General features: G+C 48.8%; 1 protein-coding gene across 2 annotated transcripts; it reads left to right on the plus strand.

Annotated features, from left to right (window-relative positions):
- The first annotated feature begins 357 nt into the window (after positions 1-357).
- Positions 358-12,360, plus strand: hbn (aristaless related homeobox homeobrain). Of its 2 annotated transcripts, none has more exons than XM_031976571.2 (4): positions 358-824; positions 5,873-6,138; positions 10,214-10,301; positions 11,190-12,360. In XM_031976571.2, the coding sequence occupies exons 1-4, from the start codon at positions 752-754 to the stop codon at positions 11,651-11,653; spliced, it is 891 nt and encodes a 296-aa protein (XP_031832431.1). In that variant the 5' UTR covers positions 358-751; the 3' UTR covers positions 11,654-12,360. The 2 variants fall into 2 exon arrangements, with proteins under 2 accessions (XP_031832431.1, XP_076230323.1); XM_076374208.1 differs by having other exon boundaries at positions 358-812.
- The last annotated feature ends 4,986 nt before the right edge of the window (positions 12,361-17,346 follow it).

The raw sequence follows: 17,346 nt of genomic DNA on the forward strand, positions 1-17,346 counted from the left end.
CGAAGCGTCGGAGGGAACGAGGAAAACGAAAGACAGACAAAGGGATGGACATACGCGAGCCGGCGTGATGAACAGAGAGATACGGAGGAATTGAACCGACAGAGAAGGTACACCGGTAGGACGGTGGTAGGAGGAAGAGGAGGTGGAAAAAAATCCGGGGATTTACGCGGAAAGGGCAAAATATTCCCCGCCCAGGCCTCATTCAACCCCCGAGTGTGGGGTGGCTTTGGGTGAGAAGCGCGCGCCCTCATTGGCGGGGAGGCTAATATGGCGGTGTTAGGGGTTGCGAGGTGGGGCGGCTGTATGCGATATTAAGGGCTGCTTTCATGTCCGACGAGCCAGTTCGTGGTGCGCCGTCGATTGACGCATTTTCTTTTCGAGCCCGGAGAGCCGCGTGCAACCGCAGTCGTTACGCTTCCGTCGTTTCGTCTCGCTCACTCGAAGTCTCTTATTTTCCGCTCCTTTTTCTTCGGTCGTACCATTCCGCAGCGTGAGTCGGCTTCAACCGAGACCCTCTTTCTCCGTCTACTAACTGGAGCGCGCCAAACAACGTTTTTCTCTCCACGAAAGCTCCATCTGTCCGCGGGATCAGCGGGAAATACGATTTTCCGCGAGCAGCCGGGACGAGAGACAGTTGTTCGGTCAGTGATCCGTCGTGATTCACGAGCAGTACACGCGTATCCGGTTGCCTAGTATAACCGGTGAGAGACTGAAACAGTTTCCGTCGTCGACGTCGCCCCAGAGAGGAAGCATGGCCCAAACGTACAACCAGAAGAAGAACGTCTACAGCATCGACCAAATCCTGGGCCATGGTAAGGACGAAGGTACGATGTATTTTATTCTTCGGGGGATCGGCGGTCGTGTTGATCGCGTCAATCGAGATTCGAATTTCTTCCAGGACCAGTGTCGCGTGATCGGCGCCGAAAAATCGCGAGGCGGATCGGTTGACGTTATATTCCTGCGCGATTTAATAGGATAGAACTATCGCCGTTCACAGCGAAGCCGGTTTGTTTAGGGTATATAGATAGCGAGACCGAGTCTCAATTTACTCGACGGCAATACGGCGGCGCGTAATGTTGCATTATTATCTGGTATCTAATATCGTTGAGTAAACTAAGGTCTCATTTACCAACATTTTATTGTCGCCGCATCGATGCGGCCGCGATTGCGATAAAAAAAAAGTGTAGCCGGGGGAAAAAGTTTCTCTCTAACTGAAAACAAAGTGGGTTATCTCCGTTAACCCATCGTCCGGGCGCATCAGATAGCGCTGGTAATTATATGTCAATTTAGCGGACGCCGTATTGCCGGTTTCCCTATGAAAATCGTTATAACAGAGCGCGCGGGGGCGATCGATCGGTTCGGCGAACGGGGAACGGACTCGCGGGCGTCGGGCATCCGCCGATTCATCGTCGAACGGCTCGCCTGGAGATCTTCCTCGCGCGTCGTCTAATTACCGCGAGCGTATCGAAAGGCTAATTAGGTCGTGGATTCGAATCTGAGGCGACGATCAGTGAATTCACAACGAGACACGCGGCACGCGACCGATCCATGCGGTTGTTCGCGAGAGGCCCGTTCGCCGTGCGACCGCTCGAGCACGCACGAGCACGCAATTATTTCATTAAAATATTCGAACGCCGGGTCCGCCGGAGTTTCCTCAGAAACCGTGATTAGCGGAGGTGTATAATTCTCGAAACAGCGACACGCGCGCGGCTGCTTCGCGGTGAATTAGCCCCGTTCCCGGTACAAAGTCGCGATTCCATATTGCCACCTGGCACGACATAGAAACGCCGCCGCCGAGACACGACGTCGATAATTAACGCGGTAAACAGGTTCGCCTCTTTTCCCGGCTCCGTTCCGTGTAACGCCAACGGCGAATTAGCGTGCCCGATAAGGGTCGAACGATTAATTCACGATCATCCGACCGGGGACGCTAACTCGATCCACCGGCCATAGAAAATTAATAAACCCGCGTGAACGTACGCTTATTGGGTTCCCGCGAAGAAAAGTCGCCGATTTTTTTGCCGTCACTATTATCCCGGGGAGTTTAACGATGAACGTATTACCCGTAAACCCTCTTACGGATTTTATTAGATTTCCGGAGCGCAAAGACTCCGGACCTTCGTGTAATCCGTTCCAGCTCGGCGTATATCTTGCCCGCGGAGATGCGCCGCGAGCTTCTCCCCCTCGGCCGTGTTGTATCCGGCGTCGTTCGGGTATACGTAGACGTCGCGAAAAGGGAAAAATGTAATTGCATACCGTAGATTGATTACCCGTTGCTCGCGTGCCGACGGTATTTTTCTGAATGGATCGTGTCGGTAATAGCGTTGATAATCTTGAGGAAATTGCGACAGGAATTGGGCCCTTTCAAATCGGTTTATCAGGGTGTTAATATACTCCTCTGGTCTTGTTTGCCGGGATGAGGTATAATGAATTTCTATGTGATTACCGTTAGTTAATGATTATAATAAAATACAATTTGCTCGACGTCAGTTGAAAATGCAGCGAAGAATGCCATGGTCAATAGTAAAAAATTATTGTACTGTAGACTGAAGATCGTATATATTTCGTACCGATTTCAGTAACGATGCTTCAACTTGTACGAGAAGTAAACATTTAAAGAATTTTGTCTTTTATTGTTTAAATTGCTCTGGAACAGCGGATAAAATCAAATGGATAATATACGATTGTCTAGAGACACTGGAATGATTTATTTCGTGCAGGGATAAACGGGTGCGGCGAGGTACATCATTAAATTGTTACGTTCAATGCGGGCAGGGATTGTAGATGATTTAGTCTTCGTTTGGCAGCGTGGTTTTTCTTGTGAGAAAAGGCATCGGCGGCGGAAAGACATTCGATATGGGTATCACAGTATTGCTGTGGATTTCGTGATAACGTGTGGGAACACAAGTAGGAACACAGTAGTCAGTGATCATTATATACAGGTGGACCGATTATTGGTCCGGGCCGATTGTGGCGCGCAGAAATCAGGATGTGTTTGCGGATTTCGAGCGTACAGTCGTCTAACATAATTAATGCGTCTGATAATACCCACGCATTGCACGTTCACCGATATACGATCCACCGGGAATCGCTTACGGATCGACGCGCTCGAGGCCACGGTCCATCAAAAGGGGAATAATGTAATCGCGGAATTTCATTTTCAATTTGATTACGGTCAATATTGTCGGCGGATGTAACTCCGCCGCGGCGAACGAATCGGCGAAAATGAATATTTTGACCGTAGTAGACTGCGAAAATTCAATTAACCGCCGATGGGGTCGGCTCCGGGAAGAACTCAATTCACGTGACATCTAAACACTATTCCATTTTTACTCCCATATCCGATTTATGCAATTCTAAAATACAATAATCCTCGAAATTCTCTTAATTTCTCGTCTGCGCAACTTCCGTGCCCATTCATTCCAGTTTTCTGTCTATCTCAAAGTCCATATACCTGCCTCTACAAAGTAGTTCAAACCATTCCATTGCAACGAACGCTGAAATAGCGTCGGAATTTAATTTCCATAGAACAGAACGTTGAGACAATTACGCTTGATTAAAAGAGTATCAACACGAATCAAGGGGCAGCCCGATTCCCCGAGACCCGATGTGGATGTCTGCGGGTTAACAGGAAGTAATATCTTCTTGGCATTGTTAAACGATAAATATCTTGGCCGAGGAGGAAGAGCCTCGGCTGTCGGGCATGTGGTCATCAGCGGGGCACGGTAAATAAATCTTTAATTTAGCGGACTGCCTTTTACGGGCCACCCTACCCCGGTCCAACCCCTATCGGTGGGTCCGTAGATTTAATAAAAAGCAGCGGAGAGTTAGGCATCAAGTGGGTGCCCCATTGTGCCCTAGCATGAAAACATAAAAATCTCTCTATTCACCGTGGATTATCCGGACGTTTGTTTGCCTAAATGTTAGTGCGATTACGTGCACACGTACGGGCGCGCGTGTATCCGTTGGCTTTCTCTCTCTCTCTCGGTCTATCTCGCTCGCGCTCCGGTGCTCTCTAGCATCCTCTCTCCATCCGTCCATCCACGCACGCTGACATACGCGACCGGTTCGAACGATTCGCATCGACGCAACCTATTGCAACTGCCAGATAGAGCGGCACTGAAAAGTAGGATTAACGTTATAACGCATGAGTAGTAAATGCGCGTCTAATTAGTTCAAGTAAACGCGTGTAAGGGGATGATGTGAGAGGCACCGGCACCGTGGGTAACCGGCAGGGGACGGGGGGGATAGGCAGGAACGAGACAGACATTGAAACTCCATGTAAGTCGACGTCGTTATCGCGATATTATCTAATTTCGCGGGTAATCTTAGTCAATTGTGAAATTGAACGCGCCGCGTCTCTAATTAGCCGGCAGCGATAGAAAAGTGATTAGTCACGCTGATCTGCGGGATCACGCGCGTTCCGTCGCCCGCAATCCTATTATGTAGTAACTGTTCATTACGCTTTTTATCGGGGCTAGATTTTCACGTGCGCCGCGTCCCAGCGAGGTCGCGCGGGTTTTGTTTCGTAGATTGCTTTCTAATTCCCCGTGTCGCTCGTCACGCGACGCGCCTCCCACCGTCGCAAATGGAGGCAGATAATGTCGCTAATATCGTGTCAATATTAAAATTGATTGTTCGGGCGTCCATCTCCGCCTCCGATCGAGCACGCCCGCAACGCAAACCAATCTCGAGGGAACACGCCGCCGCGACCCTTCGACGCGGTTTTCAAAAGTCTCGAAAGTTCCCACCGCATCCGCCGTGTACCGTCCGTCCCCCGTACCATCGCGTGTCGTGTTACCCCCGCGTAACTTTAAACCTCTCATAAGAAAGTGATTGTTGTCGCAGTCAATCAAAAATTTACATTTTGTGTGTTGCTCGACGGTAATGAGCCTTCGAGCGGGTATATCGATGCTCCGTTAAAGACTAGTCCATGAATGAGCGCGGGGGGTAAAAAGCGAGACAGGGTGGAAAAACTGGGGGTTGGCGCTGAAAAGAGATGGAGAGAGGGGGTGAGAGAGAGAGAGGGTCGGAGTCGAGCGTGTGTGTTTCACGGCTACGCGCGAGGGTTGCATCACGGGGGGTGCGCACCGACGGGGCCACCAATGTACGACATGCACTCGTGATATTTGCTAATCACTGACGGCAACGGTTTTTAAGTACTATCGAGCGTGTAGGTATAGTGTACAGGCTCGCCATCGATGCGTCATATTTCATACACGGGCCGGGGATGTACAAAAAATGAAGCGCTGGGTGAGGCTTAAAATTGGCAAATCCGCCGATCGGACATGATCGGCGTATCGGGGCATATATCGGCGGCAGTCGTAGCGCGGCTTAAAAATGAAATTGCACCCACACCGACCGACCCCGCAGCATCTCCAACCCTCCACCCTCCTGGTCCACTTCTCGCCGCTTCGCCGTGTGTATCAGCGAAACGTCAATTTCGTTTTGGCAGCGTGGACGATTTAGCTTAATCGCCCCGATCCTCTCTTGCGCTCGAGCATTGGAGGCCTTGCGACCGTTCGGTGCGCGCACCCATTCAAACTTTAATACGTGTGTGCCTTTAACACCCGGCCGATCGCGTCTCTGTGCTAGGCACAATCGTCGTTAACGATTTTCGACCGGCTTTTCGGCTGTCGATTCGCCTTTTGACACCGTTTTTGCGCTCCCGGGCGCAGAGAATCCGGGAGATCGGCACTCGGACGGAATTGTTCGTGCGAATTTTCGTTTTCTTACGGACTCATCTTGCGGCCGGTTCTGTTAAACGGAAATTTGTTCACGAGGGTTTCCGCGTAATTCAATTATTTGATTTATAGAGGTTGTAACTGATCATCTCTTTCTTTATTGGAAATAAATTTTCTTGTGTTCACAGATCACGCGACGTCGTCCGACGCGATAGTTGATGGCGGTGAAACGGAGCTGGGTCATCTGAGTGATCACCAGATGAACGATGCTCTGCATGATTCTTTGAATCTTGGTGAATCCGACCGTCCCCGTAAGGTGAGACGTTCGCGTACCACTTTCACCACCTACCAACTACACGAACTGGAAAAAGCCTTCGGGAATACTCAGTATCCGGATGTGTTCACCAGAGAAGAACTGGCTATGAGGCTGGATCTCTCCGAAGCCAGAGTACAGGTGAGTTGAATTACCCTTTTGAAATTGACTCTTCATTTAATTAATCGGTTATTATAATCTATAACTGTTTGCCAATTTCACAACTCGGTCCTGTATAATTTCTATGATTTTATTTAATATTCAACGATTCCAGTTCGACGATAACATTTCTTGTTTCACTAAAAACTATAATAGATACAATTCAGTTCTCAATTTAAAAAAGGAGGTTATTTTCATTCAGTGTGCTTCTACGAATTTAATTTCTCGCATTACTCATTATTTTAATGAACTTTCATATTATTCATAAAAGCGATTTCTCGTATAGCACCCTGGGAAACTTATCCAGTTTTACACGGACGCCAACAAACCAAAACAACGAAACGATAGGTCGTTAAAATGCAACGGTGCCGAACTCGTTTTCGAGAACATTCCGCAAACCATCAATTCCCAGGAACAAACACCGGCTTCCCGACTTATATTTTTTCCTTCTTTCATCCATGAGGAGTTTGATAGAATTATGGTTCCCGAAGGTCCTGGAAATAGTCTCTAAACCCCTGCACGCTCGTCGGCAGCTTTTCAAGCATGATATTCGAACGTAGGAAGCGGCGGCTGAATGAGCCGTAACCTCAGTGTGGGCCTCTCAACTAATTACACACTATTGTACCGAAAATCTGCCGCTCCACTTCGACGTCAGTAATTTCGCAAAAGACGCGCGCCAGATCATACCCTCGATGCTGCCGGTAGGCGGAGGGGGGTCAGTCAAGAGGGGTAGTAAAGGCGGCACGGGAGGGGGAGGATTAATTTCATGCGAGCCAGTCAAACGATAAAGAGCCGCGTACCACGGGGTCGTAATCTGCTTTGAAATTATTTTCCAGCCGTGTCTTTCTAACGGCTGCGTGAGGAAATGCCAGGTGAGCGCGTGTTTCAGCTTGAATGAAAACAAAAAATGAACGATGAAAAAAGCAAAATACACGGAAGGAAAAAAAAGAAACGCTAAAGCGGATTGACGCACACGGTGCAACCGCGCGACTATATGACGATAAACCTGGAAACAGTCTAAATAATCAACGCGATTTTCATCGTCTCCAACCCCCTTTTCATTATACATTATTCTATTTCCCATCTTTTTCTTCTTTATTTCGTTCGTTGCGCACACAGGCACACACGCGCGCGCGATCCGACACGACGCGTTTTTCGTACGATTTTATATATACGTTTCACCGGCGCACACCGGTCTAAATCGATAACACACGCAGTTAAAAAAATGTCTGCTCGACATTTTTTTTCCGCCCCCGGTCGCGCTCATTTGTTTCGAGTGCGTCGGATACACGGGGCAAAGGCAGCGCGTAACGGAGCGCGCTCTAATCTTGCAAAAAGATGCAGATGTGTCCATTAGCAAATGCTTTATTATTAGACAGACAACGTAGTCGATCCATGCGACCTATTAAGAACGGTTATTTTCATGCTCGGAAAGGAATTCGTTCTCATTTTCGATAATTTTCCACACTCCCGCTGTCCCGCGGACCAGCGATTCGTCTGATCGGTTGCCAGCGGATCGCGCGAGATAAATACCGGCCCCTATTCATTTGTATTATCACTCGATCGTTCGCGAAACGAGCTGATGGGGGCCAGGTACGTGACGCGGAATCGCCGTGACGACAGCTGCGGGTATTGGCGCGGTCTCCGCCATAAATTATGACTTTTCCATGGATGGAAATCGGTTACTCGATTAGCGTAACCATCCTGACACCCTCGTACGCACGCGGCGAAGTGAGAAGAGCGGCCGAGCAGGCGAGGAACGATAGAGATAGGGATAGATGGTTGACGAGAGGATGAGAAGGTAGAGCGAGGGGTGGATACAAGAAGGACAGGGAAGAGGATAAGAGAAAGAGGGACGATGAGAACGAGAAAGAGAGCGTTGTACACATCTACACTGCACTGTGTGGGTGTGCACCGGTGTGAACGTGTGTCCGACTGTGTGTGCATGTATATAGCATAGAGAGAAGGGTCGTGGATGGAGCAGTCGCCGAAGGGTGGCGCGCAGAGTTGAAAAGAGACAGAGAGCATTCCGATTGGCCCATTGTGGTACAGCCAAGCGACAATGCCGGCAATTGGCCGTCGCTCGACAAAACCGCTAAATGATCCGCCGCGGCGCAGTGGTGCCACGGCCACTTTATTTCAATCTAGGAAATCCTCCGCTACTCCTCCCTCGCCGCCCTCAATTCCAGATGCGAAATTACCCATTTTTCGGTATTAATGGCCGGCCGATGTATCGTGTTCGATCGTCGATCGGGCCCGATGGTAATGGAATCGCGAATCGTTTCTGCCCGCTTCCTATCCCGCCGTAACACTCTCTCCCCGCGTATCAGGCTCGCTTTCGCTTTTTCCGACGCGGTGTGCGTCCCCGACGCCACCGACGCTTTTCAATTTGACAAGAGGTTTTTTCTTCTCTTCCCTTTTATTGTTTTTGTCTTTCGGTTTCTCTTTGTTTTTCTTTCTCTTTTCATGGCTTCGACGGCGCTCGGAACAAAAGGCGAAGACAAAGGGAGGAATACCGTTCCGCGGAACACGGGGACGGAATTTTCGGGACGGCCGGGGCCGGAAAAATTGAGAGTTAGCGGATCGAAGAAGCGAGAGCGCGCGAACAGGAAATTTGCGGCGGAGACGGTGAAAACGTTACACCGAGACTGCACGGGACGCGGCGCGCGAGGGGTTGCCGTCGGCGCGAGGGGCGCGGGCGGCTGGAGGCGGAGGGGATTCAAACTTTCGGGTTCGCGTTGGGTCGCTTAAATGACGCACTGCAAGGTTTGCGAGCACTTAGGCGTTAGCGGGGTATTCAGGAACGATTAAATAATTAACAGCAATTAGGCAATTGAATTTCCCGCCCCGGCCTCGCGACGTTCGCCTCTTTCCCTCGCTGCACAGCCGACCGCGCGCCTACCAGTCACTTTCAAACTTTCCTTGATTTTTTGCCTCCGCTCCGCGACAATATTTTCTACTCGGTTTTTTGTCGTCTTTTCGATAACCGAAGTGACTCAACATTGATTACTCAGGACAATCTACAAAAATCAGGTATATACTGTGGTCTATCGTGATTAGAATTTTGATGCGCAGCACTCGCATTAAAGAATTTTATGGAAAGTTGGAAAATATTTTTTAATACGAGCTTTTACTGAGAAGTATCTATTAACGATGAAAAAAGTATCCATGCTATCATTGCTGATCTGCTTTATGTTATAGACAATTTAAGTAAACTACCAAAAAAGTATTTTACCACCAATAACGTTTAATTCATTTTTTCAATTCTAATTAATGTTAGACCTTGCTAATATGATTCATGTCCTCCCGACTAAATATTAATCTATTTGTTTATATTCCTCGTTAATCTGTGAAATAAATCGGTCGTACGTGGCGCGTCCCTTGATATCGTTGGCAATAGAAAGCAATTCCGGCAATTGAAGGGAATCTCGGAAGAAAAGGCGTCGCGAGAAGATGATCCGACGATCGACGCGTATCGGATCGATGGCTGGTGACCGTCGCCGGCTGAAAAGCGCTGGATTTCCGACACAATAGGGGAAGGATGTAAAACGCAATCTCCCTCTCTTTCTCCGTCTCTTTCGCGGGGTCTGCCGGTGGCCACGAAAAATCAGAGCAGCTCAGGCGGAAAGCGAAAGCATTTATATGGCAACGGGGCCAGCGGTAACGGCGTGCCAGGGGTTTGGTAGGAAGACGAGGGGCGAGGGCAGGGGTTGTCGCCACTCAGGGGTACGGAGGAAATCAGGATAATTGTTAACAATTAGCTTAATCAACCTCGAGAGCAAGCTTTTGTTGGGTGGTTCTGATACGGCTGGCTAGGGTTCTCATGCGTTGCTGGCGTATTTTCTTCCGAGAAATAATTCGATGATTTCGCGCGACAATTGTTCCCTTAATGCGCCCTGGCAAAAGAGAGGGGCTTTTTTTCTAAAGCACACAGTAAAATCTTTCGCAATAAGTTACGCTCGTTATTTCGCTCGCTTTGTTTTCATTTATTTCTAATATTTCTTTTTACACGGCAATCATGTAGCGATACTCAGCATTGATGTTTCTTCTTTTCCAGGTCTGGTTTCAAAACAGGCGCGCGAAATGGCGTAAGAAAGAAAAGGCGCTCGGCAGAGACACCAGTTTCATGCACGTGGAACAGAGCGGTGAGTGCAGATCAAGATTTCATAATTACGAACCATGTTCGACCGTGCTCAAAGGCCAGCGGTCTGAACCTTCGCGGTTTGCACGGCGGAAATCAGGAATTTTTCCGATTCCCAGTCCGTTCGCGACGACGACGAACCGCGTGGCATGTTTGTTAATATACCAGCAGACGAGGCGCGAGAAACGTTACGAAGGGTAGATGCAATCGACGCCAATTACATCTAATTTCAGTGCCGGCCATCGTGGCCATCGCATGCGAGTGAAGCGCAACGGAAGCTTGACCGTTTAATTTTTCATGAAAGCCGGACTCCCAGCGCTTCGTGAAACCTACCCCCATATATATCCCCTGGACAAGCGAATGATTTTCTTCAAAATTTACTTCCTACATCAATAGTCACCCGACAAAGAACCTTCCGCTTCACCTTACTTCGAATCTCCTAATCACCCACCAATACCAAACAGAAACTTAACTAAAAGAGATTCAGTGCACTGAACAATTGCTATTTACCATTCTCCCAATCTATCCAGAATCTTTCGCCCACTCAACTCTTCATCCCACTCTATTCAATTTCCGTCACACACAACGCAGCCTAGCACAAACGGGTCCAGTAATCTATAGGCGTCCATGGGACGTCTTCGCGTCACAATAGCCAACAAAACGTGGTAAATAGTAATTAATGTCAGTTTGAGCGGTGCGCGCGCCCGCAGGCACAGCCAGACCGCAGAGCGTGCCGGCCGGTTTGTCCCCGGGAGGTTGGACCGCAAAGGGCCAACCAGCCATCCGCCGTTCCTCCCTCCCTCCCGGCCCTGTTTCGACCAGCCAACTACCCCAGCCGCTGAAATTCGCAGAAACAACGAACTAAAATCCCTGCAAAACGGTGTGATTGCAGGTGTCAACGAGTTGTCCCTTCACGCACGATTACTTCAAACCGCTGGTGGTGTGCCAGGTGCGGACCCATCGGGCGGACCAGCGGGAGCGTTCCCTTGGTTCATCCCGCCGGTGTTCCCACCGCCGTGGCCGGCCAGCGCGCCGAAACTGCCCCCGTTGCACGCGATCCTGTCGCAGTATATCGGGCTGCCGCTTCCTCAGAACCTGGCGTCGCTCAGCACGGTCCTCCCGGTCGGCCTGAACCCGGCCTCGTCCTTGAACCACGGGAACGTGAACGGGCACACGCTCGGCAGCCACCTACACGGGCACCCGTTGAACCTGGGGGTGCAGAGTCTGCCGCAGAACCTCAGTTCGAAGCACGACAAAGAGGAGGACTCGGCCTCGTCGGACGACGAGATCAGGAGGCAGAGCGCGGAGGTGCTGAGAGTGAAGGCGGAAGAGGTGCTGCGCAAGGTGGACAATTAACTGTGGAGATGGGACCGCGTAACGTCTGGTTTCTTGTAAATATTGGGGAATCTGGAGACAGGAGCGGCTGGTCTGAAGGATGTCGATGAGTTGTGGACTGTGATCGTCGCGCGTGCGGGATGTGGTTTCTCATGATGATGCGAAGGGAGGACGATAGCGTGTACATTTGTCGAACAGTAGAGGAACTCTAAGAATTTCGTCGGGATCATTTTGGGGGGAGCGCAGGATTGTCTGTCGCCGCGTGACAATTGAAACTGTTTCGGTGATTAAGAATAGTCATGTTTCGTTTCTAGTTGAGGGTAGATAACGATGAGAAGACTCTTTGAACCGCTGGCGGTTTTAGTAGAGTGTCTACGAATATCTTATAATTTTCCGATAGGTATCACGATGTAATGATTCGTTTGTGAAGACAATCTATGATTACGCGTTGTAAGCCTGTTAATACGTAGGGATGACAATACGGTTCGAGGTGTTGTCCGACTTATCGGTTACTTCTAGTAGGATTGCAGGGTTCCGAAGATTGTTTTATTTATTTCGGGTGTCAACGGTGGACGTGAACGGTTCCAGCTGGACTCGGAGTTTCTTAGAGGACTGTTAAGGTTTATTAGGAATCGCGACGATGATCGGGTCGAACCGTAGTTGAATAAAAACTTTTGTAATATATATGTATTATACACAGATCTACGTACATATAAAGACACGTACAATTTCTCCAGTGTACATATGTAGTTAATTAAGTACGTTAAGAGGAAATATATGATACTACTTGAACATGTTGATGTTTCATTGCTCTCTTTCCACTTGTATCGGTTCGATTGGACATACTTCTTTCAGTTCGCAGGGAACATTTATTTCAATAGCCTTTATTAACCTCTTCCTTGCTTCTAAAAATACTAGGAAAATCAATTAACCATCCCGAACAAACATGCACCTACCCCAACAAGTCATCGCTCATTTATCAAAAACGAGATTATCAGGGCAATAAAAAATACCGCTCAACTACACGGAAGCACGAACCGTTACACCGCTCTTAACATTACATCAGCAATCCCTATCAGCATTCTCGGCTAATGAACGTATTTTCCCGAAACACCCCGCCCCCGTTCGGCTCAATTCTCCGCTCTGTGAGAACCCGGTTAATGCGGCGCCGCGCGGCGAAATCGCTTCCGTGTCATTAATCACGAAAAGATTTCGGAGTCGGCGGCGTGGCCGCACAACGATTTCCTGAATTCCGGATTGTTCGGGGCAGCTGGCGCAGGTCTTTTCTGCCACGGGGGCGACAGCGTGTACGAACGGGTACGTATAGTCGATGGGGGCCGACAATTCGATTCCCACGGAGTTTTCGGTGTAAACATCAACGGCGGCGTTTAATCGCGCCGTTACCGCCCGTTCTCGACGTCCCGCAGTGGTCTAGAGTGAATTCTCAGCAAGAAAAAAGTCCACGATTGAAAATAAAATAATATGAACATCAGTAAATGTTCCGTGAGTTATACACGCTACTTAAATGCGTTCTTCTGGCATTAGATCAATCAACAATGATGAAAGTGATACTAAACTACATGCTCGAATATATCAGCAAGTTTCAATTTCTCAAATATAATTATATTATATAATAATTCTACCATAAAAACACTATAATTCTATTAATTCGATTTTCCTTACGTTCGTCGGCAAATTTGAAATCGTACGGGAAACAGTATTGCGACCAATACAAAAAATGATTTTACAATTCGCCCATCCTAATCCGACAGTCTAGATCACTACGCGTCCCCGCGTTTCGTTTCCCACGTGCCCCGGCAGGTACACACGCGCTCCGCTCTTCCCGGTAACACGCACAACGGCAATTACAATCCGACCAATTTATCCGCCTTATCAGGAATTTATCGGCCGGGTAAGGACGAGCGACGCGCGACGACACAGACGCGACAATTATCGTTATCGTTATTGAACCACCGGCGGACGCTGCACGGCCGAAGCCGGGCAGGGGGCGAGCCGGAGCTAAACCACAGGGAAGTAATTATTGCGCCACCTGCGCCGGGACGATCGCCGTCGTTCTGACCGCGATAAGATCTCGCCGCGATACCGGCGCGAGTCCAACGGGAAACGTTGCCGGCTCGTTTCCTGGTCGAGGCTTCGCGGTATAATATTTTCGGCTCGTTTCGATTCCGGCACCGTGGGAGCGCGCCGCCGGGGGTGGCTTTCGTGACGCGCGAGGGTGTCGCCTAATTACCAATGACTCGCGCGAATTAGGCACGATGATGAATTCCCGGTCCCTCGGGTTTACCTTTATTATTCAGGAGGCGATCGTTTATCGAAAAGTTGTACCGAAAATGGAAAATGACGGTTCCTCTTGCGAACGGGGTAAGGACTTATGGATATTAAGTTTCTATCGATTGCGACGTCTGTGTTGATACGAGATATTTAAGAGTAAAGTGAATGATTGAAAAATATATATTTCTGTCTGTTTTAAAGGTAGATGTTTGTTTTAAGATTCAGTGACAGTTTATATTATACTCTTATCATTTCAGGATATTTAAAAGGTGTATTTTTCAATTTCATTTTATAATGGAACATCTAAAATTGACATTAGTGATAGGAAGATATAGAAATAAAGTGTCTCTTTTGCTGAGAATTATCTGTGATTAGATAATGTTACCTCACCCTACAGTTCGAATTAATTGCATTTTTCTGGTACAGCTTCGGTCGGAAACGCGAAAGTCTGCGGGCAGGAGGAACGGCCGCGCCGCACTCGAGATACTCCGCAGACATTTTATATTCGCAACATTAGAAAGAGCACGCGCATGCTTTCGAAATTCCGTCCCCCCCGCCGCTCGCGTTTTAGCTCGACAACCGTGTCGCATAATGCTGTAAAGTTCCGCTAAATGGAACCACTAGAATGAGAAAGAAACGCTCCGGGTCCACTTTTTCCCCCGCTTTCATTCACCGTGCCGTATCGTAAGCATTCGCACCTATACCTGTCCGCGCGATGCATTCAGATATCGATGGTCGCCGCGAGTAACACGTAAAAGTCTTCGTCGAAAGTATCAGCGGCGACCCAACCGACGTTCCCCATTAAATAAACTCTACCCACGAATAAACTCGGGTCCGATGCTTCGAATAAATTATTTCTCGTTCGAAGAACGCTGTACCCGCCATTTACACGTATACATACACACAAAACGAAAAAGAAAGAGCGTAACGGAAAAATGTCACTATACTTTGCAAAAAGAGCTGCCAATTTCAAAGGACTCGCGATGGTGATACACGGTCGCTGTCAAATTGCCAATTACCCGGGGTAGGTCCGAACCCGGAATATGTCCGAATGTAATGAACTTTTAATAAACGGTGTATTACAAGAATTTAATAAACGTTTATTATTCGTTGGAATTTAATAGCCGCGTTAAAAGTTCGCGCCGCGTTTTTAGACAGCGGCCGCGGGAACACAGAAACCACTCGTCCCGTGTGTTGCGGGGCCGCTTCCTTCCTGTTTTATTTTCGCCGCTCGCCACCGCCGCGTAATCATATGTTTTAAGAGGGTAGTCGCGGGGAGGGTGGTCGCCGAGCCGCGGAAACGGGAGGGAGGCGGCGGTGGTCGAGGGATCAGAGTTGAATACCACTGATCGCGATCGCGACGGCTACGAAGGACAATTAGATTAAAAGCAGCGCCTCTCGCGGCGGCTTGAGATCCATTAGTGCCCATTGTACCACCCCATTTGTACCCCCGACGCACCACCCCCGTGTGCCGTTACTTCAGCCCCTTCCGCCTTCTCCCCCGAGCGCAGCCACCACCATCTCGAAGCCAGGTACTTATTCTCAATAGTAATATGCTCACTTCATACTTCCATCCGCCCCCGCGGCCCCCTCGTCGCGGCCTCACCCTCTTTTCCCGGCTTCGACACCCACGAACACGTCTCTCCCTCTTTCTTCGTCTTTCGCCCGAGCACGCCGCCTTCCACCCTCTTCCTTCTTCCCTCTTCCATCCGTTCTTCGTCACTTCCCGCCGCCGTCCGTCTCTCTTCCGCCGTTCTTGAGGAGCGGAAAGTCGCGAGAAGTGGCGCGGTCTGAAAAGATTTCTCCGCTTGTGAAAATCACTAGCTGCTGATACGCGTCCAAGAACACACCGGCATTAATGATACCCTGAATGACATCAATTAGTCCATCTGCCGTGATAAACCTCCATCGTCGAGATTACTACCTATTCTGCCGTCTTTTCTTCCCCCGCAACCCGCGGCCGAGCAGACGCCGCGGCGGTGGTAAGTAACTGATCCTCTCCGCGCGCCGCTGCTCCTGTACACTCCTACGGCGTGATCGCAGCGCATAATGTTAACGATGACAAACTTCGTTGTATCCTCGAGGGCTGCGAGAATGGCTGCCTCGTCGGATCCGACGATTTCTTTTCCGATTCTCCGCGTCACCCGAGGCGTTCCCTTCTTGGAGATTCGTTTTCGGGAATCGCTCGTTCGATCTTGGGATTCTTATCGTTTTTATTCTTGTCTCTTATTGCTTCGGTGATTTCTTCATTATTCAGCAATGACAAGTACGTTGCACCGTAACAACTGGATCATAGTGACGTGGACTTTTGATCTTCAACCTTTGGACATTCAATTTTCTAGGCATCAGGTACCAAAGCACAATTCAGTTAGCTGATGCACTAATTCTTATTTAAAGTTCGAAATGCATTGTACTAGAAGCAGTCGGAACTAGGCAGTGAGGCAGGTTTTATATTCTATTCGAGGCACTGACCACTTTCACTCCGGTTAGCGCCATTTCGTTGCACCCGGTAGCGCCGTGCTTCTTATATTTTCTTACACATGATATCCTGATCCTTACTCGGGCGTCCAAGATTAGGACATTTGTACGTTTCAGATATTGGAAGTTATACTTCAGCGTCAGGACACACTGGCTCAACAGCGCATCGCGGTTCAAACTTAATCTCTCGCGAAAAATTGAATTCCTGGCCAAAGAGATTCTAATTAATCTCTTCCGGCGCAGTATTCTCCCTTCCCGGCGACCGGAATTATTTCATTTTCCCGTTTCTTTAAGAGCGGCTCGCGTGTTCCCTCCGAGCGTTTAATTGCCGGCCAAGGAATGTGTTGTGCTTGCTCGGGCTCGGAACACGCGCGCCGTTTTCGCGTTCCTCGTCCGCGAAATTCCTCCTCGTGTTTAAATTGTAGATACAATTTGTAAGCCCCGCCGGTGAACAGGGAGGTGCCTCTTGAAAACAGAGCCGCGATACAATGGTAGACCGAGGAATCGGCGTACGAAATGGCACGAAACGATACGATACGAAGCCATGATACGATTGTACTAGGAACTATTTACCTCCGCATTTGCATGCATAATCTTTCCCGTATAGTTTTCGGTTGCTCGACGATGCGTTTCAAAGATATTGCACTCGTGGCGTACGCGATTTTTCCGGGGGAAATTATTACTGGAGTAGGTAAGTTCGGGGGTGCTCAACATTAATTCCGCTTGGAACGTATAATTCATTTACACTCGAAGAATAGTATTCCTTTTACATTAACGCAGATGCAATTGTAAAAAAAGATTAATAGTAACACGTATACGTATGCACTGGTAAAGATATCTCTTCTAGTGCTCTGAATTTCGAAAATATTCTTAAAAATCAAGCATGAGACCAAGTAACAGGTGGAGTTGTCGATGAGCATAGCCTGCTTTGATTTTGATGATTT

This window comes from Nomia melanderi, chromosome 2, assembly GCF_051020985.1.
Source record: "Nomia melanderi isolate GNS246 chromosome 2, iyNomMela1, whole genome shotgun sequence".
NCBI lineage: Eukaryota > Metazoa > Arthropoda > Insecta > Hymenoptera > Halictidae > Nomia > Nomia melanderi.